Below are 27,702 nucleotides of genomic sequence, written 5' to 3'. Positions count from 1 at the left end.
AGGATTATTGGCCAAGAACGTTGTTTTTACAAAAAGATGACTTTTATAATGAATTTGGTAAACCTCGAGCTAAAACAAATAACGAAACAATAACGAATGGATGAAATACGTCGATTACTATTTTATTAGGCTTAATATTCACATTACATGGCCAATGGGCCTTAAGGGCTCATTCAAGTGTATATTCAGCCCAATGTTTTCCATGACATGTTTATTGGGCCTTACAACCCATTTACATGTTAATTTGGGCTTGAGTTATGGATCACATGTTTGTTGGGTCTTTGTGGTCTATTTACATGCCTATTGGGCCTAAATTACTCTCTTACATGTTATTGGACCCTTGTGGTCCATTTACATGCTAATTGGGTTTGGACTGAAATTTACATGCTTAGTAGATCGTAACTATACCTTTACATAATTCTTGAACTTCGTATACTTATATACCTACCTTTGGATTTGAAAATCTACAACATACACGTAAACATTAAACATGGTGAGAAACATAACAAACATGAAAGGTTGAGAATCTAGTGACACATGTCGGTTGACAACTTTGAGTGTACAATCGTAGCCTGTAGTTATAACCAGAGTTTCTTGGAGGGAAAGCAGGAGTTTGTGTATAGATCTATACGGGGTAACCCTCCACGCCTTAGTTGTTCGCTACAGCTAGACTAGACCAGTCTAGGGCAACAAAACCCTGAGCCAATACCGGCGTTTGGAAAATGCCAAGACAAACGACCTAGTCATTATCATGTATGGTTATAACGGCTCATATAGAGATCCAATACCAATTTAACATATCAAAGATTAACTCTTCAATTGTGTCAAATACAAAACAACTTAATTAATGATACAAGAACCTCGACATCGTTATAAATCAGAAAATATCGGGTTTTCTGGGGAAATACTATTATTCGATTATCACTTACTTACAATACAAAGTAATTAAACTGCAATCATATATGTTACTGCTATGAAATTCACACATGCATTTATACTTGATTTTCACAGTATTTTCAGACACTTCACAGAAAATATCGGATTTTCTGGGTTTTACAAAAGATATAAAGACTTTTATTCAGACATACTTATAAATTCACCAACATTATATATGTTGATCGTTTTCAAAATAACTTGTATTCTCAGGTAATCGTTAAGCTGGAAGATTTTCAAGTGTTTATGGATTTATTTTGTGTAACATCACTCATCGTATTATTAATACTTTGAATTTATGTAATGTATAACAATGTACTTGATGTGAACAATGTTAGTTGTTATATGTAATGTTGGTGATGAATGTGTTATGTTTCATATATATTCATTGTGATGATAATTCAACTGTTAGTCACATAAGCCCCCGGACGTTTCCGCTGTCTGGTTCGGGGTGTGACATAATTCTATCTAATTAAAAATTATCAAATAAGGATATCTCCTAATATTAATGGTTTTATGTATTATCACACAAGACATTCAAAATTCAAAATCTTACAGAATTAATACCAGATAATTACCAAAATTAACACATAAATATGATTAGGAGGATGAAAACCCGAAATTCTGGAAAACGATGAGCTCACGTCATGAGATTAGTAGTTCGAAAAAAAAATTAGTTCGATTCAACTCATATGCAATCAATGTTTGGCAAATCTAGGCTCTAATACCACTGATGGTCTTTATAGATAACAAATATGTACAATGAATTAACAATTATTAGGGTACATATATCCTATAAATGATATATCATATACTTTGATAGCAACATACAATGAACAACTAAACTAACCTAACCCTGGTGAAAAAAAAAATTACAAAGTTAGGTTACAAGCACACAAGCACTATTTGAATGCCAACATAGGCAATACATATCTCAAAGTACTAAGGGTAGAAATCTTTATAGGTACAAACAATTTTTTTGGTTGAATGGATAAGGAAAACTATTTGATTTGCAAAAAAAAAAAAAAAAAAAAAAAAAAAAAAAAAAACAAAACGATTATTCCTATTAAGATATGTCTTTTCCAGAAAACCACAAAACCATATATTTCTGGCTGAACGAGTCGGAAAAACAATTGTGCCACAAACTTTATCTTTTTCTTTCTTGGATTATTAAGTTTTTTTAAATAACTTTTTTAATTTCTTTTTTATTGGATTATTACTTTTTTACTAGATTATTATCTATTCATAAATATTATTTATATTATATAATATTTATATATTAATAAATATTATTTTATTATACTATTAGTTTCTTTTAATTAAAAATTTTGATTTTTGTATTTTACTATTAATAAATTTCCGTTTTGGACAAAAATCAATATCATCCTAGTTTATTTAAGAAAAGAGGATTTTAATTTGAGAAATAATACATGATTTGATTTATAGTAAATTATTGAAATCGTCTATGTGGTTTGATCAAAATTACACGTTTCGTCCTTTATTTTTATTTTTTTGGGTATTCGGATCGTCATATGGTTTGATTTTATTTCGTTTTTCGTTTCTATGATTTGGTTAAAATTGCACGTTTGATCACTAATTTTATGTATTATATAAGGGATAAAAAACATAACATAATGAAATCACAGAGACGATCCAAGTGCAGAGAAAAAAAAATTAGAGATCAAGCATACAATTTTGACCAAATCATAGGTACGATTTCATTTCAGTGAATTACCCTTTGATTTATTTACTATTGTTTAAGTTGATCTCTTTTACTTTTTTTTTTGGTATACATTGTACGTTAGAGTGTTGTTTCCATATATGAAGTAAATTAGACTTCCTCACGTGCATGTAACTTATTTTCCTTTTATATAAAAAGAATGTGGATACACATTATTTTTAGTTTTCTTAACATTTTTCGATATATATTTTTCAAACTTAGTTACATCAAAAAAATAATATAATAATAAATAAATAAATAAATAAAAACTACCCTTTTAAATTTACACATCTTGTTACTCCCAATCTCCACCGTCCAATAAAAACCAACAAAACGACACAAATCACAGCAGTTTCATACTTTCATTACAATTTACACCCATTCTCTCTCCCCCACGATCTATCTTCTCCCAGTAAACCAACGGTCATATTCCTTGTAAAAGAAACCCTCCATCGTCAAACCTTCAATCATTATTACTTCAACTGTTCAACAATGGCTCTGGAACTTTCTTGTTCTGTCCACCTTTTCCTCATCGTCTCCACCACAATCCCCCTATGCGCCACCGCCTTCTCCTGGCCTACCCTCCGCCAACAACAATCACAACCCTACGGCGTCTCAATGAAGCTATGGTGTGTCGCCAAGAACAACGCCGAAGACACCGCCCTTCAATCCGCCCTCGATTGGGCATGTGGAACCGGTGGAGCCGATTGTGCTCCCATCCAGCAGGGCGGCGGTTGTTACGATCCCGCGGACATCAGAAGAACAGCGTCGTATGCTTTCAACAATTACTGTATTAAGAACGGAATGACGGAAGATACCTGCAATTTCGCCAATACCGCCGCCCTCACTTCCCTTGATCCAAGTAAATTTTAATTTCCCCCTCTTTCTACTTCATGAATCCTGTTGTTTAAAGATTTTAATCGAATCGATCTGATTTTTTCAGGTCACAGCAACTGCAAATTCCCATCGAGGTACGTATTGTGATTAACTATCGAATCTTGAAACAAAATTTGAAAAAAGAAGCATTGTAATCCACAAGAATGCCCAGAAAACAGTTTATGGATCTTGATTTGAATTGAAAATTGAAGATTGTGATTGAATTTGACATTTCAGTTCGGAGGGGAAGAGTGGAGAAGGAACAACGGCGGTAGGCGGAGGAGGAGGAGGAGGCGCATCGACTGCAGATCTTACAAGTAAAGGAGTGAATAATGGTGGTATGTGGTTATGGTGTTTTTGGTTTTTAGTTATAGTTCATTTACTTTGGTTAAATGTTTAGATTTGATTTTGTTTCAATATTTCGTTTCCCCCCTTTTGAATGTGTAATTTTGTAAAGCCAAAATGGCTTTATTTTAGGAATTTTTGTTAATGAAACTCAACTAGTTTTAAGTTTTAAGTGATTGATTATTACTACTTGTAATTAGAGTTGCTAAGAAAGTATTTTAATGATTGACGACATATTTGCTTTTTAATTGTGTTGTATTTAACTATTTTTAAACAACTGAAGTTGCAAAAAATTGACGTTCGATTTTTGAGATTCGATAGAAGTAAATAAATATTACGCTGTCATGTTCAATTTTCATCGATGATTTTATATAAAACAAGTTTTTTATTTTCTTTATAAAACTCATAAAAGACTTTGGGGATTTTATAATAGACTGAAACTTGTAAAATTATATTTTTTTAGGTCTCAAAGTACTGTCCATTTTTGCAATTTTTGTCCTTTTTTTGTTATTATTTGAGGTTTTTATAAGCATTTTTTTGTCTATGTTCCAAGACTCACTATTCTTGAAAGTCAAAAGAACTCACTATTCTTGTAACAAAAATTGCAAAAATCAAATATTCTCGAAAACCAAAAGTATTCATTATAAATTATAAACGGAACAGAGAAAAAAAGATTTGTGAAAATCTCAAATAAAGACCTAAACTTGTGGAACAAAGCTGCCGCAAAACCTTGTATAATACATTTCTAGCTCTTAAAAACCATACGTTTATGTTTTGTATTACCAACTTAAAAAAAGAAAATTTATCGGGGCCAAAATTATAAAACTAAACTATAACCAAACCAAAAATTTGGTTTACTCATAATTTCGTTAAGAAAAATAATTTGTGAATCTATGTACAAAACTTGGAAAAACCAAAAACCATTTTAAGCATATTTGAAATTCATTGTTCGCCAAAGTAAAAAATGATTCTGGTTTGGTTATGAACTATTTTTATAATTTTGGACTAAAAATCATTCTGTAATTTTTCAACTTTTAATTCTTAATTTTGATTTATGTTTTATATACCAACTTTAAAAATTAAAAAAAAAAAATTATCAGGGCCAAAATCTTAAAACTAAACTATAACCAAACCAAAAAATATGGTTTACTCATAATTTCGTTAAGAAAAATGATTTGTGAATCTATATACAAAACTTGGAAAAACCAAAAACAATTTTAAGCATATTTGAAATTCATTGTTCGCCTTTAGATAAAATCTTGGATGAATATATAATTTATGTGTGTTTGGCAAAACTAATACTAAGCTTGTAACTGAAAGTTTTACTGCCGTTAGTTGTTAGATAATAGCTGGAACATGTAGTTTTTATTTGTATATAACTATTTAGCAAAATTCTAAGAATAACTAAGTTTTTTTGAAATGTATAAAACTACATATAATGACAATTGTTTATAAAAAAATAGATATACAAACATATTTTTAAGAGTAATCTTGTTATTATAACATGAAAAACTTTTTGTTAAGAAAGGTCCACTTTTTTTTTTTTTTTTTTTTTCGGAAAAGAAATTTCCCTAACGAGGATTTTCGGACCAGCTTTTGCACACCGACTAATCCTCTGCTGCAAATATGAAGCTTTGCCTAATGCCATAAAATCACTGCAGACGACCATTTTAACAACAAAAAAAAAACACAAAACAAAATAATAGCACATTAAATCACAAAAATCACTGGTTAACTACATTTATAGAATTAGTACACCAGGCAACATAAAAAAAACACAAAACAAAATAATATTGTTTTGTGTTTAAATATTTATTGACTTGATTATAAATTAATGTAGAATTTGGCAAACCAATCTGCATTGTTACTGTGTGGGGTGTCAATGCTTTACCAAAATTGAAGTTAATTACAATATACTTTTATTGCATGTAAAAATAATATATTTTCTAAATGCAGGAAACACTATTTACAAGAGTTTCTAATTGCAGGAAACACAAATAGCAATGTACTTTTATTGCATGTAAAAATAATATAATACATTGCTGGAGTTGGTATTTTTCTGGTTCAAATGACCATATACCCTTAAGTCGCACACATGCACAAATAGCAATGTACTTTTATTGCATAAAAAATAATATAGTAACACACATGCGCATTAATACACAAAAATCATTGGTTAACTACATTTATAGAATTAGTACACCATTTTGGCAACAAAAAAAAACACAAAACAAAAAATAAATATTTTTTAAAGTAAACATTTTGGCAGATAATTTTAAGAGAACACAAATTTGGTAAACCTTTTTTTTCAAGACATACCTATTTGCACATTTCTCACCATTCTAAGCTCCTCTTAAAGTTATGTATATGGATACTTAATTAACAAGAGATTAAGTATTAAATAAGTCTGTTAACTAGTAATGGCGAAAGTGAAACAAAAATATCATTTGTGGCAAATGAGAACCTTGGTTGTAAAGTTAAGGAGTTTTGAGGTAATAACCGTAAATTTAAGGAGTTTTGAGGTAATTACCCTTTTTGAAAAGCAAATACAACTTTACAGTTGAGAGTAGCCTTGTCGTGATCATTAACTCTGTGTATACGTAGGTGCTGTTTGTTTTTTGGAAAAAACCTCTTCAAACCTCTTACTGCTGCGCGGCGCAGCACACGCGCAGCACTTTTCATCTCGCAGTTGTTTGTTTTTTAGAAGTCTTCCGAGTCAAAAACCTCTGCGCGTGCTCTGTTTGGCGGCGCAGCACACGCGCAGCACTTTTCATCTCGCAGCTGTTTGTTTTTTAGAAGTCTTCCGAGTCAAAAACCTCTGCGCGTGCTCTGTTTGGCGCAACACTTGTACTGCCTCTTCCACCCTCTTTCAACCTCTTCTTCTTCTTTTTTTATTGCTGAAATTTTGATTATATGTTATTAAAATTTTATTTCACATTTTTTTCCCTTTTTTTTCGTTTATTCTTATTGAATTTATTTTTCATTTTTTTTTATATTCAATAATGATAATTTCTTGATGAAATATCATTATTTTTTTACTGAAAATATCTTTATTTTTTTTTGAAATATCATTCTTTTTTACTGAAATATCATTAATTGTTATCGAAATGTTATACATTATTAAATTTTACGTATTAAAAAGCTATTTTCGGTTTATAAAATTAGTTTATTTTAATTTTTTAATATTTGCAACAGTATGCAGATGTTAAAAAAACAAACACGCTTCTTATTATAGTCTGCAGCCGTTTGGTCCACCTCTTCTACTGCAGAGGGTTGCAGAGGTGGTCCGTAGACTTCTATTTGTGGCAAATGAGAACCTTGGTTGTAAAGTTAAGGAGTTTTGAGGTAATAACCGTAAATTTAAGGAGTTTTGAGGTAATTACCCTTTTTGAAAAGCAAATACAACTTTACAGTAGAGAGTAGCCTTGTCGTGATCATTAACTCTGTGTATATGTAGTCAATCTTGCTTCCTTCACAAACTTCACCACTCTCCCCTATGTTTTGAGGTAATAACCCCTTTTAAAAAGCAAATACAGGTTTACAGTAGAGAATAATCTTGTTATGGTCATTAACTCTCAGTATACGTAGTCAATCTTGCCTCCTTCACAAACTTCACCACTCTACTCTCCGATTCTACACTCTAGCCATCCGCCACTGGATCACCAAGCTCCAATCTTGCCTCCTTAACAGTAAAAAATTAAAGGTTTTCGCTCATGCAAGTATGCTTCCAATCTCCACATTCTCTCTTTTCCTCGACTTCACTGTAAAAAATTAAAGGTTTTTGCAAGTTATTCTCTGACTCATAAAACTTTTTTTCCCTAATTTGAACCGCAACCTTCATGTTTTCTTAAAATTTAAACCTTAATTTGAACTAAAATTTAAACCCTAATAAATATATAGGTGGGCTTGATTGGCATTAATTTAACAAGCATTTGCATTCCCAAAGAAAGATCCACTTAAAATAATTTGATTTGATTTTTATATTTTTTATTAAATACTATCCGAAGTAACTTTTGTATTAAAGATTTTTTTGTTTAAAATGAAACCTAAAGTTCTGAACGAATGTTTTTAATTTTTTTTTCTTAAAAGCTAAAAACAAGAACTTAAAAACTAAAAGACAAAGGCTCTTAAAAACCATAAGGTGGAACAAATCCTTATACATCTACAAAATTTAGTTTACACTTACACTTTTACCAACACTCTATCCTCAAGAAACTTTAGAAAAGACAAAATTGCAAAAATGATCCCTATGATTAGCAAAATTATGTGATTTTGGTCCAAAAAAGTTTGGTGATACACCGGTGGTCCAATTTCGGATACCTTGTGTGGTTTTGGTCCATATGGTTGGCATTTTTGTGTGCTTTTGGTCAACACCCTACCTAAAATGACGATTATGCCCTTCATTACTTATATTTTAATTTTTTAAATTATTTTCTTACTCTTTTAATTAAAAGAAAAACAAAAAAAATATATCACACCCACCCCACTCCACCCTACTTCCTACTAACCCACCTATACTCTTTCTCTCTTCCCCATCTCCGATCAACATCTCTCTCTCTCTCTCTCTCTCTCTTCATTGTTGTTGGAGACCACTACTTTCCCGGCCACCGCCGCCTGCTGAACACCACCACCTACCGGACTACCGCCGTTAGAGGATCACCACCACCACCACCTGTCGGATCTACCATGGAAGCCTCAAAAAATCCCACCCTCTTTCTCTCTGCTTTATCTTCGATCACCATCTATGAGACGGGAGAAAGTGGTTGCTCAACACCTAGAGAACCGATCTACGAGACCACTGCAACCGATCTAATTGTTGCCATGGTGTTAATTTCTATGACCTCCACTTTTAGAGGATCTGAGATAGAAATGACAGTGAGAGGATGATGATGATCAATTGTACAATCGATGATAGGAGCAACTATTTTTTAGAAGTCCACACCTTCAACACCGTGGGTAAGGGTGAGGTTGTGAGCTATTCAGGTTCAGTAGCATCCATGGATTTGCTTTAGAACTGATTCAACCCAAAACAATTAGTCGGGTATGTGATCTTCAACCCAATGTAATTTGACCCAGCGATACCCGATCGACTCCCTTGTAGCTCGAATTGTTAAAGTAGAGAACGATGAAGTTATAATATTGCACAATTAAAGCTCATAAAACCCAAAATTTATTACAAACAAAATTGATTACAAGATCACCATGGCTCAATCCACATCCATTTCCTCTAACAAATCCTTGATGAGGTTGATTCTTCAGCTCTCCCGATCTGACCCTAAGAGACACCCAAAGGAGATGAAGGTGAAGAGCACGCAGCTGGTCAACGAAATCACCGATACCCAAAACTTGCCTTTAGAACTGAACCGGACACCCACAATCCATCGTCTTCAGCAGGAAATCACCGAAGGTCAACGACATGTACTAACAAACATCGCTCCGATATCTGGTGATTTCCAGCTGTGAGCACTCTTAAGAAGTTGAATCTGAAGGGTTATTAATCGGATCTGTTCTTTGGTAGCGATAATGCAACAAAAATGAGTATAACAAAAACCGAGAGATTGTCGGCGGTGGAAGGCTTCTACAGACGACGCCGATGATGTTCAAGGGTCTTTTGTATGAAGGCTGTAGGCGGAGGAAGGGAAAAGGAATATGGTGGGTGGACCTTTTCTCATGTTTCAGTAATTAAAAATATTTTGTGAAATATAAAAATAAAAAAAATAAATATAAGGGCATGACAGTCTTTTCAAGCTGATAAGGACCAAAAACACTAAAAATATCTAAAATTGGACCATTGGTACACCACCAAAAGTTTTTGGACCAAAAGCACATATTTTTGACAAACACAGTGACCATTTTTGCAATTTTGTCTTTAGAAAACAAAAAATGATTTCAGATGTGTACAAGGCGTAAACGTAACTTCTAGTAAAACATTTCAAAGCACAAAACACATGAACATAACTGATAACACAACCAAAAAATAACGCAACTAACCAATAACCTATTAAAACATTAAACCACATCAAACATACCATAACCAAACAATGGCTCCCATTCCCATTCTTTTAAAAAAACCTTTCTTATGTATTTGTACCCTATCCCTATGCTTCATACTCCAATTAGCCACATCTCACAAACACGACCCACTATTACAAAGGTACGAAAAATGGCTCCAAAAGTATGAAAGAGAATACCAAAGTAGAAACGAGTGGCAACAAAGATTTGGAATTTACAAATCTAATGTCCAATTTATCGACTATATTAATTCCCAAAACCTTTCCTACAAACTCACAGACAACAAATTCGCAGACATGACAAATGACGAATTCAGCACTTTTTATTTCGGTTATAACAGTCATCAACATTCAGATTCAGATTCAGGTTCAGGTTCGGATTCAGACAAACCTGAACCTGGACCTGAACCCAAACCTGGTGATTTGCCAAAAAGTGTGGATTGGAGAAAAAGAGGCGCAGTGACTCATGTCAGAGATCAAGGCCATTGCGGTATTATAATTTTTTTAATTTTTATTTATCTGTTAAGGGTTTTAAAATAGAACTATAATAAATAAAAATTAACTTGATTGAGTTTTGAATTTTTTTAAAAAATTAGCGTAATTTGATTTATACAAATAAAAGTGATTCATAATTATAACATCTCATTTTATTCCATCAAATAAAATAAAAACTGTAGGAGCTTGTTGGGCATTCTCTGCTGTAGCAGCAATCGAAGGCATCAACAAAATCAAAGGCGGCAATTTGACAATTCTATCCGAACAAATGCTTGTGGATTGTGATGTCAACAATGGTGACAAAGGATGTCGCGGGGGTATAATGGAGAAAGCATATAACTTTATAAAAAAGAACGGTGGAATCACTACAGCACAAGATTACCCATATGTAGGAAAAGACGAAGGTTGCAAAAAACTGAAAGCTCAAGAACTTTCAGTCATGATAAAAGGATACGAACTATAAAAAATAAAGATGAGAAAAGTCTACAATCTGCGGTTGCAAACCAACCCGTATCAGTTGCCATTGCTGCTGGTTTTTTATTCCAGCTTTACGGAAGTGGGCTTTATTCGGGCCCATGTGGGACCCACCTTAACCATGGGGTAACCGTGGTTGGGTTTGGGGAAGAAGATGGAAGAAAGTATTGGATTGTTAAAAACTCATGGGGGACTGATTGGGGTGAAAATGGTTACATGAGAATTGAAAGAGAGAGTAAAGATAAAGGAGGTAAGTGTGGGATTGCAAAAGACTCTACTTACCCTGTACTTATATGATTATATATAAAAATCACAAAATAAAATGTAACTATGAATCTATGATTAATTGATTATTATATAAAGATTAAAGACAATGTCTAAGAATTAAGTTCTGTGAATCTGTTTTTAAGAAAATAAGCAATCTCCACTTGTCCAGCATCAACCAACTTTTGAAATACTTTTTGTCTAACTTTTATATGTGGTATAAACCCTTTGTTCGTCATTCTTATAGCAAATTTTCCTGCTAAAACGAATAAACTACCTTCCAAACACATCTCAACAACCAACTCATAGCACTCAAACCCAATTTCAAGATTCATTTCTTCAAGAAAATTAACCATTTCAACTGTTTTATCCACTTCTTTGTTTGCTCGCATTGACTTTATCACTTTAACCACCATCTCTTTTCTTGGAGACAATCTATATCTAGATACCATCTCCTTCATCAGCTCTTCAACTTGTTTTGTTTTTCTAAGGTCACAAAGTGGACCAATTACAGAGCTAAAGCTGTCCACATCAGCAACACAACCAGCCTTACCCATACACTTCAATACTTGAATTGCTTCATCAAACTGATCGACTTTACATAGTGAGGAAATGAGGTAGTTGCAAGTGCCATTATCGGGTTGATATCCAATCGATTTCATTTGAAGTAGAATAGTGTGGACAGTTTGATTGGGTTGTTTTCTTTGATGAAGCCATACACTTGAGAGAAGTAGGTGAGTTTGAGGGATTGGGGAGCAACCTGATCGAAGGGTGCGTTGGAGGATTGCTAGGGAGAGTGGTAGGGGATTAGGGCTTTGTAGGGTGAAAGAGAGGAGGTGGGAATAGGCAAATCGAGGGTGAGTACGAGGTCTTAAAGGGAGAAAACTTTGTAGAACTTCGTTAATGACTTTGGTTCTATGGTTTGGGGGAAAGTTTAAGAGGAATGAGAATGGATTGGAGGTTTGATTGGTTTTGTTTGAGTCGTTGAGAAGGTTAGCGATTTGTTGGTAGTTTTTGGATTCAATGGCGGATTTGATTGATTGCTCAAGTAATCGTTGTGATGAGATTGAATGGATGGGAGATGAGAAGTAAATGGAAGGGAGAGAAAAAGAATAGAGTGGTTTACATAGTTTTGTCAATGAAATTGCCATGGATTGATAATCGGAGATTCAGAGCCTCAGTTTTCTGATGAAATGTGATGTTTTTTGGCAAAGTTAGTTAACCCTGTAGATAACAATTTACTATATAAGGTAGTAAATCAAGCTTCACAGAATGAAAAATAAAAAAGAAATAAAATGTGTATGTACATGAGTTGCAAGTATATGGTGTATATTTAACATAAAAATAGTATACAGCAGGTGAAATCATATGGTGCATTTGACCAATTAACGAGGAAACCAGACCAAAAATTCTAATGAACATATAATCAAACAGTTGGTGTGCGAGTATAGTGGCAGAGTATGGTTTCAACAGCAGAAGAAAACTGTAATAGACTCATACCTGTGAAAATGACAATAACGCCAACAATAAAACCGAGAAATTGGAAGACTGATAATTGCAAGGGTTAGAGCTTGAAGATCGATGGCGAGCCTGAAGGTCGATCTTGGCAGATCGAAAAACTGGAAGATTGATGTTGGAGTTTTGGGCGAGATTGCTGATAGATGATGGATAGCCTGACGATCGATTGAGGGTATAATTGTAGCCGGCGGTAAAATGTCAGCGAGGAAGAGGCTTTGCAGAGATGGGAGTCGAAGGAGATGGAGGCATACGGTGCAAAGCTGGACTCGAAATCGGTTTTAAACGAGCCGGAACCGAGCTCGAGCTTAAAATTAAGTTCGTTTATTAAACGAGCTCGAGCTCGAGCCTATGTCATTAAGTTTGATTAGGCTCGCGAGCCTAAACGAGCCTTTACATAATATAATTTATTATTATTATATATATATATATATATATATATATATATATATATATATATATATATATATATATATATATATATATATATATATATATATGAAAATAAGAATATATTAGAGGAATTATGGATTTAGGGTATTAGTAAACGAGCTCGAGCCGAGCTTAAGCTTATTTAGGCACGTCAGATAAAAAACGAGTCGAGCCTGAGCCCGAGCCGAGCTTGGATAATTCGTTACGAGCTCGAGCCGAGCTCAGTACAAGAAAGCTCGAATCGAGCCGAGCTTGAGCTGGAGCCTCATATAACTTAAACGAGTCCGAGCCGAGCCTGGCTAGGCTCGGGCTCGACTCGGCTCGTTTGCACCCCTACATACAGAGGAGAGGAGAGGTAAAATGAGGGTATTTTTGTAATTATATCTTGAGACTTACTTTTTTTTTTTTTTAATTACACCAATAGTCCGTTTGTAGGTTATAAAAACCACACGTTTAATCTTTATTTTATAAAAATAAATTTAAATCGTCTCTCATGTATTTAAAATTTGTACGTTTCGTCATGTCATACGTAAAGCCTTTGGCATATTTTTTTCAAATTAATCTAATGTTATTAATGATTACTTTTAATTTAAAAAATAGACAAAACTGCATAAATGGTCCCTGTGGTTAGCTGAAAATTGTCACTTTGGTCCAAAAAGGTTTGGACTAGCACCAGAGGTCCAAACTTTTTATTTTGTTGCGAGTTTGATCCACTTTCCTATTAACTTTTTCATAATGACTATTTTGCCCTTATTTTTTTTCTTTTTCAGTTTTTTTATTATTTAAATACTTTTTATGATTAAAAGAAAAAAAGAAAAAAGAAAATTTTCATTTTCTATTTTATTTTTATAATTTTTTTATAACAAAATCAAAAAATAACAATAAAATCTCTCTCTCTCTCTCTCTCTCACACACACACACACAGAGAGAGAGAACGTCACTACCCTTACTCCCTCACCCAGGCTTTACTCTCGCCGGAAATCGTGAACACCACAGGCAGAAAAGATGAACACCACCGACAGAAAATATGAACGCCACCAGATCGAAGCTCTGGCAGCGAAACCCTAACCCTAAAAGTTCTAGGCTGTGACACAAAGATCGAAGCTAGGGATTGAATTGACCGCAACCTCTGAAAACCCTAGGCTTTTAGGAAATGAGAATGGTCGCAACCTCTGAAGCTGAAGCTCACCTGAGGGTCGTTTGATGGAGCCAGGAGGGTCGAGAGATGGCGTGGTCGGTGCTAAGGCTTGTGTTCTGTTCATCTTGAAACCGTCATCGTCTTCTTTCTTCGTCTGATTCAATCGGTCAGCAACACACGAAGGAGGAATAAGGACTCTGGTCCTCTGCCTTTGTCCGATTGAGAAGAGGGACCAGACTGGAAGTAGCAACAGATTGAGGGGGATGTCTTTTTACCAACAACAATGCAATATCGGAGGCAATTGTCAAGTCTCTGAATCAAGAATCATCACCTACGACATCCATGTTCAAGAATCAATAATCATCACCAGAAAAAGTCCAAGTTCAAGAAATCAAAAACCAAAAAAAGTTTTAGGATTACTTCTCTATAACTCAAGAATCATCAGTTATGTCATCGATTCAATATTAGATCTAAATAGAGTCAAAGCTCTGTCATTTGTTTAGTGTTAAGGAAATTGGTCCATGGTGATATCAGATGTGGTAGCTGCCGCCGATTTGGAGGTTGGAGGTGAAGTTCTAAAAATTTCCTAGGTTAGGTTAAAGAAGATTATTTTGTTACATGTTCTGGGTTTGAAGATTCCCATAAATTTTATGATTTTGTTACAGGTTCTAGGTTCGAAGTACCCATAAATTTTACTAATTCTGTTCACGATTAATCTAGAGATTGAATATGAAGTTTTGAAAAATCCTAAAGAGTTTGTTGATTTCATTTGGCGATTGGATATGAACATCTAGATGATCGACTACATATTTTGATTTGTTATAGAGAGAGAGAGATAGAGAGAGAAATTTAATTTAATTATTTATTTTTTTATTTTTTTTTAAATCTAAAAATCAGGAAAACAATTAACAAAAAAAGAGAAAATCATATTAAAAACGGTAAATTCGTCATTTTGAAAAAAATCAGAATAGATTGGACCAAACAAGCAACAAAATGAAAACTTTGGACCAGTGGTGCTAGTCCAAACTTTTTTGGACCAAAGTGGCAATTTTAAGCAAACCACACGGACCATTTGTGTAATTTAGTCTATATGGCCCCGCCCACCTCACCCTCGCCCCCGTCTCTTTCCTTACCATGAAACAAAACCACTTAATCACATTTCATCGACAATTTCAGAAACCTGCAACTCCAACCAAATGCAATAAATATTTTTTGAATATCATTTGCACAAATCCAAACCCATTTCTCCAAAGCCAACACCAAAAATACTTAGAATATGAAGATAGAACATAATCGATTTTGAAATTCATTTCAGAAATCATTTTCAAGATCTTGAGTTTCCAGAAATCATATGTAGATGTTAAAACTTTAACATCTTTCCTTATTGGTCCAAAAATTGTTTGCAGATCTCGAAATCCTAACTTCGGCCATATGCAAAAATCATAGTGGGTGTTGCTCATTGTTTTTTCTTTTCCAGAAATCATGATGGTAGTCGTTAACGGTGTTCTGAAAGAAGATAGAGGTAAAAATAGGTAGTTTGGTGGTGATCTAGATGACCGAGAAGAAAGAAACAAGGCTAAAGGGAGTAGTAACACTCCTAACACCTTGGTCACCTTAAAATTTTGAGTGAAACCTTATTTTTGACAATTTAACATGTAATCTTAACATTTGGTAAGGAGTAATAACACTCCTAACATTTTTTTTTCTTTTTCTAATATAATTAAATTACTTTATTTTAATATACAAACATTTTTTTGTCACAAATTTTATTTTTTTAATATCACATACAATTAATATAATATAAATTATATTATTTTAAACCACATACAAACAATTTTTATTTTTTGAAATTAATCAACAATGGAACCAGGTGGCAAGAGAGTGTAAGTAATGATAATGTTTAATAACTTTTTCTTTTTTTGTGAGAAGTTGACAGAAATTAAATTGACAATTTAACTTTGGGTAGATGGGGAATTAAATCCGGTCAACCAATTTAAGCAAGTCAAAAGCACTCGACCAATCAAAGAGCCTCATTCCTTTCTCTCTCCTTGCGCCAAACCTTTAACGAATTGCTTTGAGCGAGCCCCCTAGCGAGCACTAGAGGGTGGTATTCTCTTCTTCTTAGTGACTCTAGCGACTACCTAGCGAGCGTCCACTACTCTTAGTCTAAGCAGTAGTCCGTTGGTGGTTCAGATCGCCATAATTGCAAAGAGATTGAGGTGGTTTTTGGTACAGATGGAGACGATTTTTAGTGGAGTTGTCATGATTTCTGTTGCAACAGAACCAAGGTCATCCATATCAATGCAATGTCACTAATCTTTCAATTGTAACACATCAGTTTTGCAATGACTATTCACATCAGTGCAATAACACTCATCTTTCAAAAGTGGTCCCCATTACCACACCAACAATTACTTATATATATATATATATATATATATATATATATATATATATATATATATATATATATATATATATATATATATTAAATCTTAATATTTACTTAATAATAAATAAACATAAATTCATTTGCAAGGCCTTTGCGATAAATAAACATACATATTAAATAGTTTCATAAATAAATAATATATATATATATATATATATATATATATATATATATATATATATATATATATATATATATATATATATATATATATATATATATGTATAGTCGTGTAAGTTTATGGCCTCTCAATTTTGATTATAAATATTTAGTTTAATTAAAAGCTATGTTTTATTACTAGATATACTTGATTGAAAAGAATTATTTATATGGATGGTGGACTCAAATAACGAAGTGGCATTGCAAGCGACCTTGCAACAGTTGAAAGAAGAAAGCTTATGTGGCTGCCATGGAGGTTTTGAAAGGAGAATTGAAAGGGGATTTGCAAGCCGATGCATATGCTCTAAGGTCATTGACAGGTGGTCATAATCAAGTGGAGAGAGAGGGATGTTGCAATCTTGAGAGAGAGAGAGAGAGAGAGGGAGAAAGAGAGAGGAGTGGGTGAGGGTTTGATGGCGTCGCCGAAAGTGTCTTGGAGTGACGGTGATAAGTGGTAGGTGAGTAAATTTTGTCGGCGTCAACTTCATGGTTGTCGGCTGTCAGCGGCTTCATGGTTGCAGAGGATCATTGTCAATGGTTAGAGACAGGGGCAGAGCATTTATAGGGCCAACAGAGGCTCTGCCCCCCCCCCCCCCCCCCCCCTTTCTGAAATTTGGGTTAGAAACGGCCTTATAACATCAAATCTTATAAATATAAGCCTACTATTGTTAACTTTGGGTTGTGGCCCTTCCTAATCAACTCTCCAATAGACGGAAGCCCAAACCAACTGACTAGGTAGAAGTCAAAATCGATCTTCCAATCATCCCTAAACCTTTCGCAGTCGGCATTTCCGCTACTGTCCTATCTTCGTTTTGTATCGCTTGGATGCCCGCACCTGGACACCACCTCAGCACCACTGTCGTTGTCCACAGTTCACCGAAAATCAGGTATGCTCTCCAGTTTTCTTCTTCAGTTCTCTCTGTTTCTGTTAATAGAAATTTGAAAGTAAGAAAGAATACAAATCTATGTGTTGACTAATTTGATTGAATTTAGAGTAAAAACTAAAAACTATATTTTAACAAAATCCAATACAAGCAGCATTTTATCTAATGTTTCAGAAAGAATACAAATTTGATGAAGCCATATTTGAGATTTGACCAATTTATGGAAAAGTGTAACGCCCGTAGATCTGGGCTAGTAAATTTAGAGACGATAAGCATCAAAAATAACTTTTTAATGGAAGATTATTTAGAAGGATTAATCTTAACCAAGTTGTAGTATATGTCACAAGGTTTCCGTGCATATAAAGAACGCCAAAATCCGAGTTATAACGAAGAAGTTATGACCTGTCGAAGTTTCGCGACAGAACCGGCACGACCTAGCGCGACCCAGCGCGACGTAAATAGTGAACTTAAGGTAGATAGATATCTATCCTTAGTGATCTAAACAAGAGTTTAAGATTTATTCGATAGTAGTCCAACGATAAAAAGACAGACGAAAACGGAGTTCAGATGAAGGAGTTATGAATTTCGAACGAAGTTTTCCTGTCCCGGCCTACTATAGATAATATATAACTAATATACTTATAATATATTAAAAATAAAGTCCAAATTAGCCAATGGAGTCTAAATGAGAGTTGTAGAGCATAATCTCACCTTCGCGCTGATATAAAGAACGTCGAAAACGGAGTTTGTATGCGAAAGTTATGCATTTCTGAAGTTCGGGGCGCGAAACCACAAAACTGTCAGAGACCATGACGTGGCAAGCAGTGCCACGACGTGGCAAGTCTCCTGACAGCTCCGAGAGTCCCCCATATGAAACTTGGGATGACGCATGCAGTGATGATCAAGCCCACAACGTGGCAAGGGCCAAATTTTCCCTATAAATAGATTTAAAGGGCCAGCCGACTATGGTTGCTCCATCCCTTCTCTCCCACTCCCGATACACCCTCTAAGCCCTATTTTAACCCCCCGAAGTCCCGGTATCAACCCCGAGACCCGAAGCAAGTCCCGAAGCCCGAAGATCCCGAGAAGAAAAGAGTTTCCGAGCCGAAGCTCTGCCCGCGAGAAACTAGGTGTGTGAAGTGATCCCGGTTTCACCGAAGAATACTACTTCTACAAGTTGTAGTGTTGTCCGATCATCTTCTGATCAAGTGAGTGTATAGTCCCTTTCATAAACTCGATAATAATACAAGTATTGTTTAAATGTATTAAGTATATTGTTGTTTATATGTGTGAGTGTGTGGTTACTTTCTTCTAACACATAAGTACTAAGTATTTGCTACGATATACGTGTTATGTGTTTATATATTGTCGTTTATTTAAGATAAGCATGGAATTGATGTTTTATATAGGTTTTAAATGAGTTAAACTGTATATGTATGTTATATCTACAAATATGTTGGGTAGAACATGGGTAGACAAATTAGTTGGGGTGTAATGATGGATGAGTTTGAGTATGAGACGAAGGATGAACCTTGGTAGCTATGGCTTTAGTACTGTATAGATGAACCTTGGTAGCTATGGATTTAGTACCGTATAGACAAACGTTGGTGGCTATGGATTTAGTACTGTTAGATAGACGATGGTAGCTATGGATTTAGTATTGTTAGATAAACGCTGGTAGCTATGGATTTAGTACTGTTAGATAAACGTTGGTAGCTATGGACTTAGTACCTACACTGGTAGCTATGGATTTAGTACCTAGTGAATGAACCCTAGCAACTATGGAATTAGTGCTCTATGAAGGAGCCTTAACAGCTATTGTCTTAGTGCCTAATACGGAGTGAACGAATAGATGATTCTTAGGGTAGACCCTTAAGAGTAAGGAAGATAATGGGGAAGGGTAATTGGGTTGATTGTTTAATGATTGAATATAATAATTATATTATTGTGGATTGAAAACCCTATATGCTCACCAGGATCCCAAGCCTGACCCACTCAGTTTAATTGTATCACATGTATCGATACGAAGCTGCTTTGCACTGAGAGATTAAAGGAGATGGAAATCACTAGAGTAAATGAATGTATGTTCTGTTTATGCTTATGTGTCTGTATCGGAACATGACATCCCGAGGTTTTATTATTTAATGAAAATGCATTCTCTTTGAGAAATGTTTTGATAAGTTTTCATATCTTGTTTTGGGAACAAATTCCGCAACCGTTTTCTTTAAACGGTTACTCTGATTTTAAAAACAAAGCATAAACAAATCGGTCTTTTCTGGCCATGAAATTGGGGATGTCACAAAAAGGCTAGAACTGTTTCTACATACAATATGAAACAAGAGGCATGAGGTTTTGATGGAAACTCTTTGATTGGTATAACGATTCGCCATCAAGTATTTTCTTGTTTCCGAGATAAGTTGTCGTCCTTATTCTTCTATCAATGGTGCTAACCCCAACTGTAAGGACCCATGGAATCTCGTTTGACATTGTTCCCTTAGAAGGCCCGAAATTACCTGTCGAACAGCTCACAAAGATCTCTTTCTGTATGGCTTTAAAGGCGCTAATTGCAAGAGAATCTCGATAGAAGGGTACAAAGCTCCACCAAATGAAATTGAAAGCACATCAACCCCATCTCCTATAGTTGCATCTATCCCTGCTATATTATCGCTTTCAGAACAATATTAGTGATTGCATACTTTATACATGGCCAAGTGTGCTAGTATCTTGAAATTTAATATCACAATATGCATTTCTAATTGTAGAACACTTGACTTCAAGAATCAAGAAGATAAAAAAAAAGTCTTCAATTTGAGCATATAAACAAACATTAAGTTCCAAACTTCCAATAGAACCTCATTCTAGAAATGAGAATTCTTTTAAAAATTATAAAAATCCTTTATTATTGAATCAATCAAGTTCTTGAGAGATTTAGCAGGAAAAAAATATCATTTATTGACTTATCTATCTACACCAAACCTGCTAAAGATATTAATGAATTGTTGTAGTTTTTGTTAATTTTTGTATAAAATAAACCGATGAGTGATGAGTATTGCTAATGTCTAATTTTTTATTTTTATTGAGTGATGTATTCCTTCTTTTTGATTTTTATAGATACAATCATGGGAAAGATGAAAACCATTGATTATTTAGTGTACTTTTGGTTAATAAATTGTTAGCAGTTTTTTGTAAGTTGTTTTTCTATGTATTTTTGGTGTTTATTTGCTATTTTTTTGTGTGTGTGTGTGTAAGAACATTAAGTTTAGTTTATAACACATTCAACTCTCCAAATTAATTGTTCTGACTCCATCACTGGTTAGAGAGGAAAAAATGAAAAAGGGTTATAAGAGGGAAGAGATAAAAAGATGGGACCCATAAAATTTAATTAAAATATTTTTTATTATTAAATTAATCAGAAATATTAAAAACTTTTGAATATGACAATATAGGTATTTTATATTGTTAAAAACTAAGCATTCAACTTTTAATGACATAGAGAAGGTACACTAATTAATTTTAAAAAATGTGGAATAAAAATCTTTTTGACACATAAATTCGTGTAATTTACTCTCTTCAAAACTATGATGGGGAAGTGTTTTGCTATTAATTTTTTAACTCGTTGAATTCTTAGGTGTTGTTTGTTTTGTCTAAAAAACCTCTTCTGACCTTTTATTGCTGCGTCACGCAACACTTGGCACTTCACAACTGTTTGTTTTTCAGAAGACTTCTGACTTCAAAACTGTTGCACGTGTGCTGCGTAGTGCAACACTAAACCAGTTGCTTCAAACATATCCATGTCTTACTTTAAGTTACTGCAACAGTATGCATATGTTAAAATACAAACAAATTTTTTTTTAAATATCTCAGCCGTTCGTTCCACCTCTTCTGCTACAGAGGGTTGTAGAGGTGATCCGTAGACTTCAGACATGTTTGCTTCGAAAAAACAAACAACACCTTAAAATACCAATAAATCATTTTTAAAACACAAAACCAAATATCCTTTTAATTAAACAATATAAACCTTAAAAAATAAAGTCACCAATAAAGATTATTAAACTTCTATTTGATATTTTATTTAACATAGCTTATTAGAGTTATATTTGATATTTTTCTTAACATAGCTTATCAGGTAGTTTAATTTAAAATTATTTTATATTGTTAGGTTTGGAAAATTAAAATATAGTTTATAAGATAGTTTTTAAAAAATCCACTTAAGACAAATATTTTAATGAATTTATATAGTTTTTTTTTAAATTCTTCTAGATATATCATTTATTAGTACATAATGATTATTTCTTAATAATATATTTTTAATTCTACTTTTTTGGAATCTAATGAACCGAAACAAAAATATATGTTAAACTTAAGACAAGAAATCAATTTAATAAAACAACAATATTAATAAATAAGTGTTTCCATATTTTGAAACATAAATGTTTTTATATTTGAAGAGTTATTTATATTTATCATATGTATAATAAAACAATAAAAAAAAATTAAAACTATGTTTATCGACAAAATATATAGATAAAAAAATGTTATTAATATTTTAGTGTTGTTTTTATACACAATACTCTTCACTCAACCATATATCTTATAGTTCTTTAAGATAGTGTTTGTGTAGCGCTTAGAACACAACAGACTAGAGCAAAACATGCTGTTTGAATGCGTTTAAAGTTACCAAATACCAAATTGCCCTTATATAAAATAATAAAAACTAAACAACATAATCAACATCACTTCAAAATTAACAAAGTTTTTTGAACAAATCTTTTTCATCTATTAATTTAAACAAATTATTGTTCCGAATCAACATAACTTCAAAATTAGCAATGCTGTTAATCTATACTCTTTGAAATCCCAAATCCCAAAAATAACCAACATCAATTTGCATCTTAACCTGAATCACAATTTTCAGAGAAAGGATAGAATGAAAAAGAAGACCAATGATTGTTATGGTGACAAGTACAACCATGGTTGATTACTTAACCAGGCATATAAAAAAATTATAGGTATAACAGGGGCAGAACTACGTAGTACCTCTTAAATTTTCAGGCGCGGTGGAATTTTTTTGAGGAAAATTTCAGTGTAGTACAATTTTCTGGTGTGCTATCCTAAAATTTATAGCACAACCTGAAACAAATATTGGATTTGCTCAACACTCCATCTTTTCCGTGTGCTAGTAATGCCAAACACCAACTCAAAAAGCCTTGTTCTATTTTGTCACATTTTGTTTTACTTACCAAACGTAGCCAAAACACAAATAATAAATCACAGACGACCACAAAATATAACATTCGAGAGACATATACACCATACAGGCATACAAGATACTAGAATTTCATGATAATATTATGAAGCTAAAAATTTACTTAAACATAAATAATCAGAAAATAAAATATTTAATATTTTATTTAAAATATATTACGTATTTAGGATGGCTGAACCAAATCACCAGAAAAGTTATAAATATCACCTAATTAGGAAATAACGCCGTGCCGCCGCGAAGAGAGCAACTCGTTTCAATGCTATTATTTTGTCTTTGTCTTCACAAATAATATCTAATTATATTATAAATTATAAATTATAAATATAAGATAAATTAACTCTTTGGTTAATTTGCTTCCAAATTTACGATCCTAATCTTGCATATACACCGTGGCATCAACGTCAAACGAAACTCCTCCACCATAAATATTACATGTAAACAATTTAACTTCAAAATTAACCAAATCCCAATGGGTGATTCACCCCTCTTTATGGGAATCCTCGGTGTCATATCAGGTGCAATTTTAGTAGCTTTTCTCCACTGCTTATTTGTCACTTGCCGCCATAATAACACCGATGAACCCGCCACCACCTCACCACCTAGACCACCAGAAATGAACCGCCGTCCAAGGCTTAGAGTTGACCTTGACTCAAGTGCCAGCTCATCATCGTTCCCAACAACCAGCACCTCAACCTCAAGTGGCTCATCGATCTTGTTAACCGTTCATAAATACTCGAAAGATTTTAAGGAAGGAACGTGTGCGGTTTGTTTGGGTGAGTTTGAAGAAAACGATGAAGTTAGAATTATGCCGGAATGTGCACATGTTTTTCACGTGACGTGTATTGACATGTGGCTTTTCTCACATGGGAATTGTCCACTGTGTAGAGCCAATGCTACTCCACGTGCTCATGATGTTCTTTTATCAATTTTGAATTCTAGAAATATTGAGTGAATGTTTAACTGTGTAATGTGTATACACTTTACTTTTTAAGGTTTATAAATATAAAAATCAAATCAGATGTTACAACTTACAACTTACAAAAAAGATCAAATAAGTGAAGTGATAAGTTGATTAACGAGAATTTCTCCTTCTAGATTTGGCACGTTGACGACATAGACAAAGGAAGACTAGAAAACCGATGAGAATCACTTGGACTATTATCATCGCCTTCATACCTGCAATCACTTGAAGGATGCCATTACTGAATTAATAATAAAAAAACTAATGGATCATGTCCAGAACTCAAAATCAAAGTTACTAATTTTAGTAATGATTAATGAGCAAAAATGGAAAGTGTTTGTGTTTATGTTGTGTTACCTTGGAGTTTTTGGATTGTGTCTTCACCGATTTGGCTAACTTTTTTCTGTTTAGTGTGAGGAGAATGAGAACTAAATTTATTGATTCTGGAATTGTAATTTATTGTCTTGTATTCCGAATGTCCACCCATGATACATGTATTAGGACAGATGATGATGCTATCATATTCATCGCTTCCATCACAACAGTCTGGTAATAAAAGATATAAAAAGTTCTTGTAAAATGAAGATGTTTGAAAGAAAAGTGAAAGTAGGTAAAATAAACCAATTAACATACCACAAATTTGGTCGTTTACACGAGAAGAGAATAAAAATTTAGGAGTGCTTCCTGAGTTCCTGCAATAGAATTTGGCAGCAGGGCAAGCTGATGTTCCTGCAGATCATGAGCTTTGGAATTAGAATTGAAGCTTATTCGATTCTAGCTTCAAGATTCTTTACGTCACAGTTTTCGTCATCATCTTAATCAGAAGTTCAGAACCAGAAGATTAGGTGCACATAAAAGCGAAACCCCAATTCACCAATCACCACTACCTTTACCAAACAAAATTAAAATATGATTTCAGCAGTATTGTATGTGGGTCAATTGTTGTGAAGTTAACGTAATCACCAATGTATTCTCGGAATCATTGAATTTGAGTGGAAAAGAACTTGATCGACGATTAATGTCCAAGTGTATGTTTTTTGTGGTGGACGGAGGGGTCGATTAGGGTTTGAAGTTTAAACAATACCTGGTTCATCGGTACCATCAACGCAGTCGCAAAATTCGTCGTTGATACGATCTCTAGTGAAAGAATTGGATCCATCTTTGCATTTGATGACCTCCGAAGCAAAGTACTTCTCATCTGTCAAACAAAGAGTCAAAATTAACCTAAAAATCAGCAACACATTTATATAGAAAGAACACGCGCACACGCAGATAACCTAGAGGGTGGATTCCGATAGGTACATTTGAAGGATCGGAGAATGCCAAATTCAGATTGAGAAGGAAGCAGACGATGAAGAAAAACACAGGATTAGTTGATTCCATTGGAGCCGGGATTTTGAGTAGTTTTACTCGTTCTTTGAGTTACCTCCAGTTCTCCACTAGACCTTCGAGTCTCCGATGGAGTCAACGAATGTTATTGTTATTCTACTTAAAAAATACGTTATGCATTGAAGTTTTTCTTTTGACAAAATTGCAAAAATGTCATGTGATCGACAAAACATAAAGTGGTTTTTGTCAAAAAAAAAAAAAATTGTGGCATCAAATTCTAGATCTGTGTAGGTGTGCGCGGTACGGTTTGGTGCGGTTTACAGTCAAAACCGCAAACCATACCGCATATTCGGTTTGAGTTTTTTTGAAACCGCAAACCGCACCGCAAAAGTTCAAAACCGCATTATGCGGTGCGATTTTATGCGGGCAGTTTGTGCGAGTTTAGTGCGGTTTTGCGGTTTGATGAGTTGCTACATTTTATAACTTTTGAAAAATCTAAAAACCTTTTGATCTTTTGAGATGTAAAATTAAAAATTAAAAATGTTTTTGCAACAAAACAAGTTGCTTTCTGTAATATGTTTGTTAATTAATTCCTATTATATGATTATATTCATTAATTTTAGGCTAATTAATCCTAGTGATGAAGTTGTAACCAACATTCTAACTATTAGGAAGTTGTAATCAGACAATTATTACTATTTTAATAATCCTAGTGATGAAACAATATCATTTCTTATATATATATATATATATATATATATATATATATATATATATATATATATATATATATATATATATATATATGCGGTGCAGTTTAAACCGCAACTTTGAAATTGAAAACCACAAACCGCACTGCATAGTGCGGTTTAACGTTATAACAAACCGCACCACAAAAGTTGTAAACCACATTATGCAGTGCGGTGTGGTGTGATACAGGCAGTTTATGCGTTTTGTGCACACCTTTATTGTGTACATTTAAAAAGACATTTTTGTCGTTATAATTAACTTTTTCATTTTTTATTAACTTGAAACAATAAACAAACAAATAAATAACTAATAAACCCCTCCCCCCCCCCCCCCCCCCCTCTTCCCGTTTCTATTTTTATCAGGATACAAAAAACTCATTCATCAATCTCCACCCTCCGGCGAACCCTCTATCTGGAACAACCGTCGGTAGTCGCATATCTCATCGAAACCATTACTATATGATCTTTCATCCTATTATATCTCTCATGCACTTCGCCCCCATCACATCTGCCATATATTTTGTTGTCGACGTAGCTAGGGTTTACAAACCCTAAACCACAAAACTATTGGTCAAGTTAGAGTACCTTGTGACTATCATCGGCGCCTCCAAATTCGAATTTCAGTTCACCATTTTCGAGTACTCTTCTGCCAAGCCTTAGTTTCCGGTTTCTAAGGAAATCAATACACCCTTCATTACCGACTTATGATGAAGTGTGAAAATGGTGGATAATCATGTTGGTGTTGGATCTCGACTGATAAGATGGTGAAGCAAGGTTAATGATGGTGGTGCATGTAACATCCCAAAATTTAAGACCAAAAATTTCATTTTTAGATCATTAAATAAAATCATAGTTATCAAAATCTTCTTGTCAAAATGTAAATCATAGTATCTCAAACATTATATCAAGAACACATGTCAATATATCATAGCAAAACATCCCAGACTAAACAAAATGGTGTGTCCATGGCATTCATCCCGAGCTCTTCTCCTTACTACCGGAAGTACCTGAAACCAAAACTGAAAGTTGTAAGCATGAAGCTTAGTGAATCTCCCTAAACCACCACATATCATACACATTATCACATAATTACATAATAATATATCATGGGCCTTGCCCGCTTCATTGGGCCCCGCCAGCATCGGATAATGTCCGGCACCGGGCCCCGCCCGACATCGGACAGAGTCCGGCATCGAGCCCCGCCTGGCATCGAGCAAAGCTCGGTATACATAAAAAACATATCAACAAATACACATAAATAGTTACAATACATAAACATATAAACATTCCCCGAGCCTCGCCCGACATCGGACCGAAGTCCGGAAGCATACTAACATTCCTCGAACATTGTGTGACATCCCCAAAATCTCGGTTAGAAAAGACCGATTTCATTTGATTTTAAAATAATTTCAGAGTAAATCATTTCGATTTAAAAGAGTTGCGGAATTTGTTCCCAAAACAAAATATGATTAAATAAAGTTTATCAAAGCATTTCATCAAGAGATGCATTTTCATTATATAACAATATTCGGGATGTCATGTTTCGATAAACAGATCAAAAGCATAAACAACAAAAGATAGACCATACAACAGTTACATAGAACAACTGGTCTAATATCAAAATATATTGATAAGTCATCCAACTTATGCTCTTGCGCCACTACCTGTAATACAACAAAATTGAGTGGGTCAAGTTTGG

General features: G+C 33.9%; 5 protein-coding genes across 5 annotated transcripts; 3 read left to right on the top strand and 2 right to left on the bottom strand.

Annotated features, from left to right (window-relative positions):
• The first annotated feature begins 2,994 nt into the window (after positions 1–2,994).
• Positions 2,995–4,046, top strand: LOC145041519 (PLASMODESMATA CALLOSE-BINDING PROTEIN 5-like). The gene is made up of 3 exons (XM_078989630.1): positions 2,995–3,515; positions 3,597–3,624; positions 3,767–4,046. The coding sequence occupies exons 1-3, from the start codon at positions 3,146–3,148 to the stop codon at positions 3,927–3,929; spliced, it is 561 nt and encodes a 186-aa protein (XP_078845756.1). The 5' UTR covers positions 2,995–3,145; the 3' UTR covers positions 3,930–4,046.
• A 5,817-nt stretch (positions 4,047–9,863) lies between these two features.
• On the top strand, positions 9,864–11,292 carry LOC145041517 (Cysteine proteinases superfamily protein). The gene is given in 3 exon segments (XM_078989628.1): positions 9,864–10,375; positions 10,563–10,847; positions 10,850–11,292. Coding segments are annotated over 3 exon segments (1,047 nt in total). The 5' UTR covers positions 9,864–9,915; the 3' UTR covers positions 11,152–11,292.
• LOC145041518 (Pentatricopeptide repeat (PPR) superfamily protein) lies at positions 11,175–12,910 on the bottom strand. Its single transcript, XM_078989629.1, has 2 exons — positions 12,619–12,910; positions 11,175–12,342 (listed from the first exon to the last, which is right to left on the bottom strand). The coding sequence occupies exon 2, from the start codon at positions 12,267–12,269 to the stop codon at positions 11,232–11,234; it is 1,038 nt and encodes a 345-aa protein (XP_078845755.1). The 5' UTR covers positions 12,270–12,342; positions 12,619–12,910; the 3' UTR covers positions 11,175–11,231.
• Positions 12,911–23,433: 10,523 nt separating this feature from the next.
• Positions 23,434–23,916, top strand: LOC145039447 (putative RING-H2 finger protein ATL53). The gene has a single exon (XM_078987509.1). The coding sequence runs from the start codon at positions 23,434–23,436 to the stop codon at positions 23,914–23,916; it is 483 nt and encodes a 160-aa protein (XP_078843635.1).
• LOC145041516 (kinase C substrate, heavy chain-like protein) lies at positions 23,914–25,419 on the bottom strand. Its single transcript, XM_078989627.1, has 5 exons — positions 25,203–25,419; positions 25,010–25,123; positions 24,559–24,654; positions 24,283–24,471; positions 23,914–24,140 (listed from the first exon to the last, which is right to left on the bottom strand). Exons 1-5 carry the CDS (start codon positions 25,306–25,308, stop codon positions 24,037–24,039), a joined length of 609 nt encoding a protein of 202 aa, XP_078845753.1. The 5' UTR covers positions 25,309–25,419; the 3' UTR covers positions 23,914–24,036.
• Between the last annotated feature and the right edge of the window lie 2,283 nt (positions 25,420–27,702).

Source organism: Lactuca saligna, chromosome 4 (assembly GCF_052625555.1).
Source record: "Lactuca saligna cultivar CGN05327 chromosome 4, ASM5262555v1, whole genome shotgun sequence".
NCBI classification, from domain to species: Eukaryota; Viridiplantae; Streptophyta; class Magnoliopsida; order Asterales; family Asteraceae; genus Lactuca; species Lactuca saligna.
The sequence above is the reverse complement of the archived record's forward strand: the minus strand, read 5'-3'. Positions and strand labels throughout refer to the sequence as shown.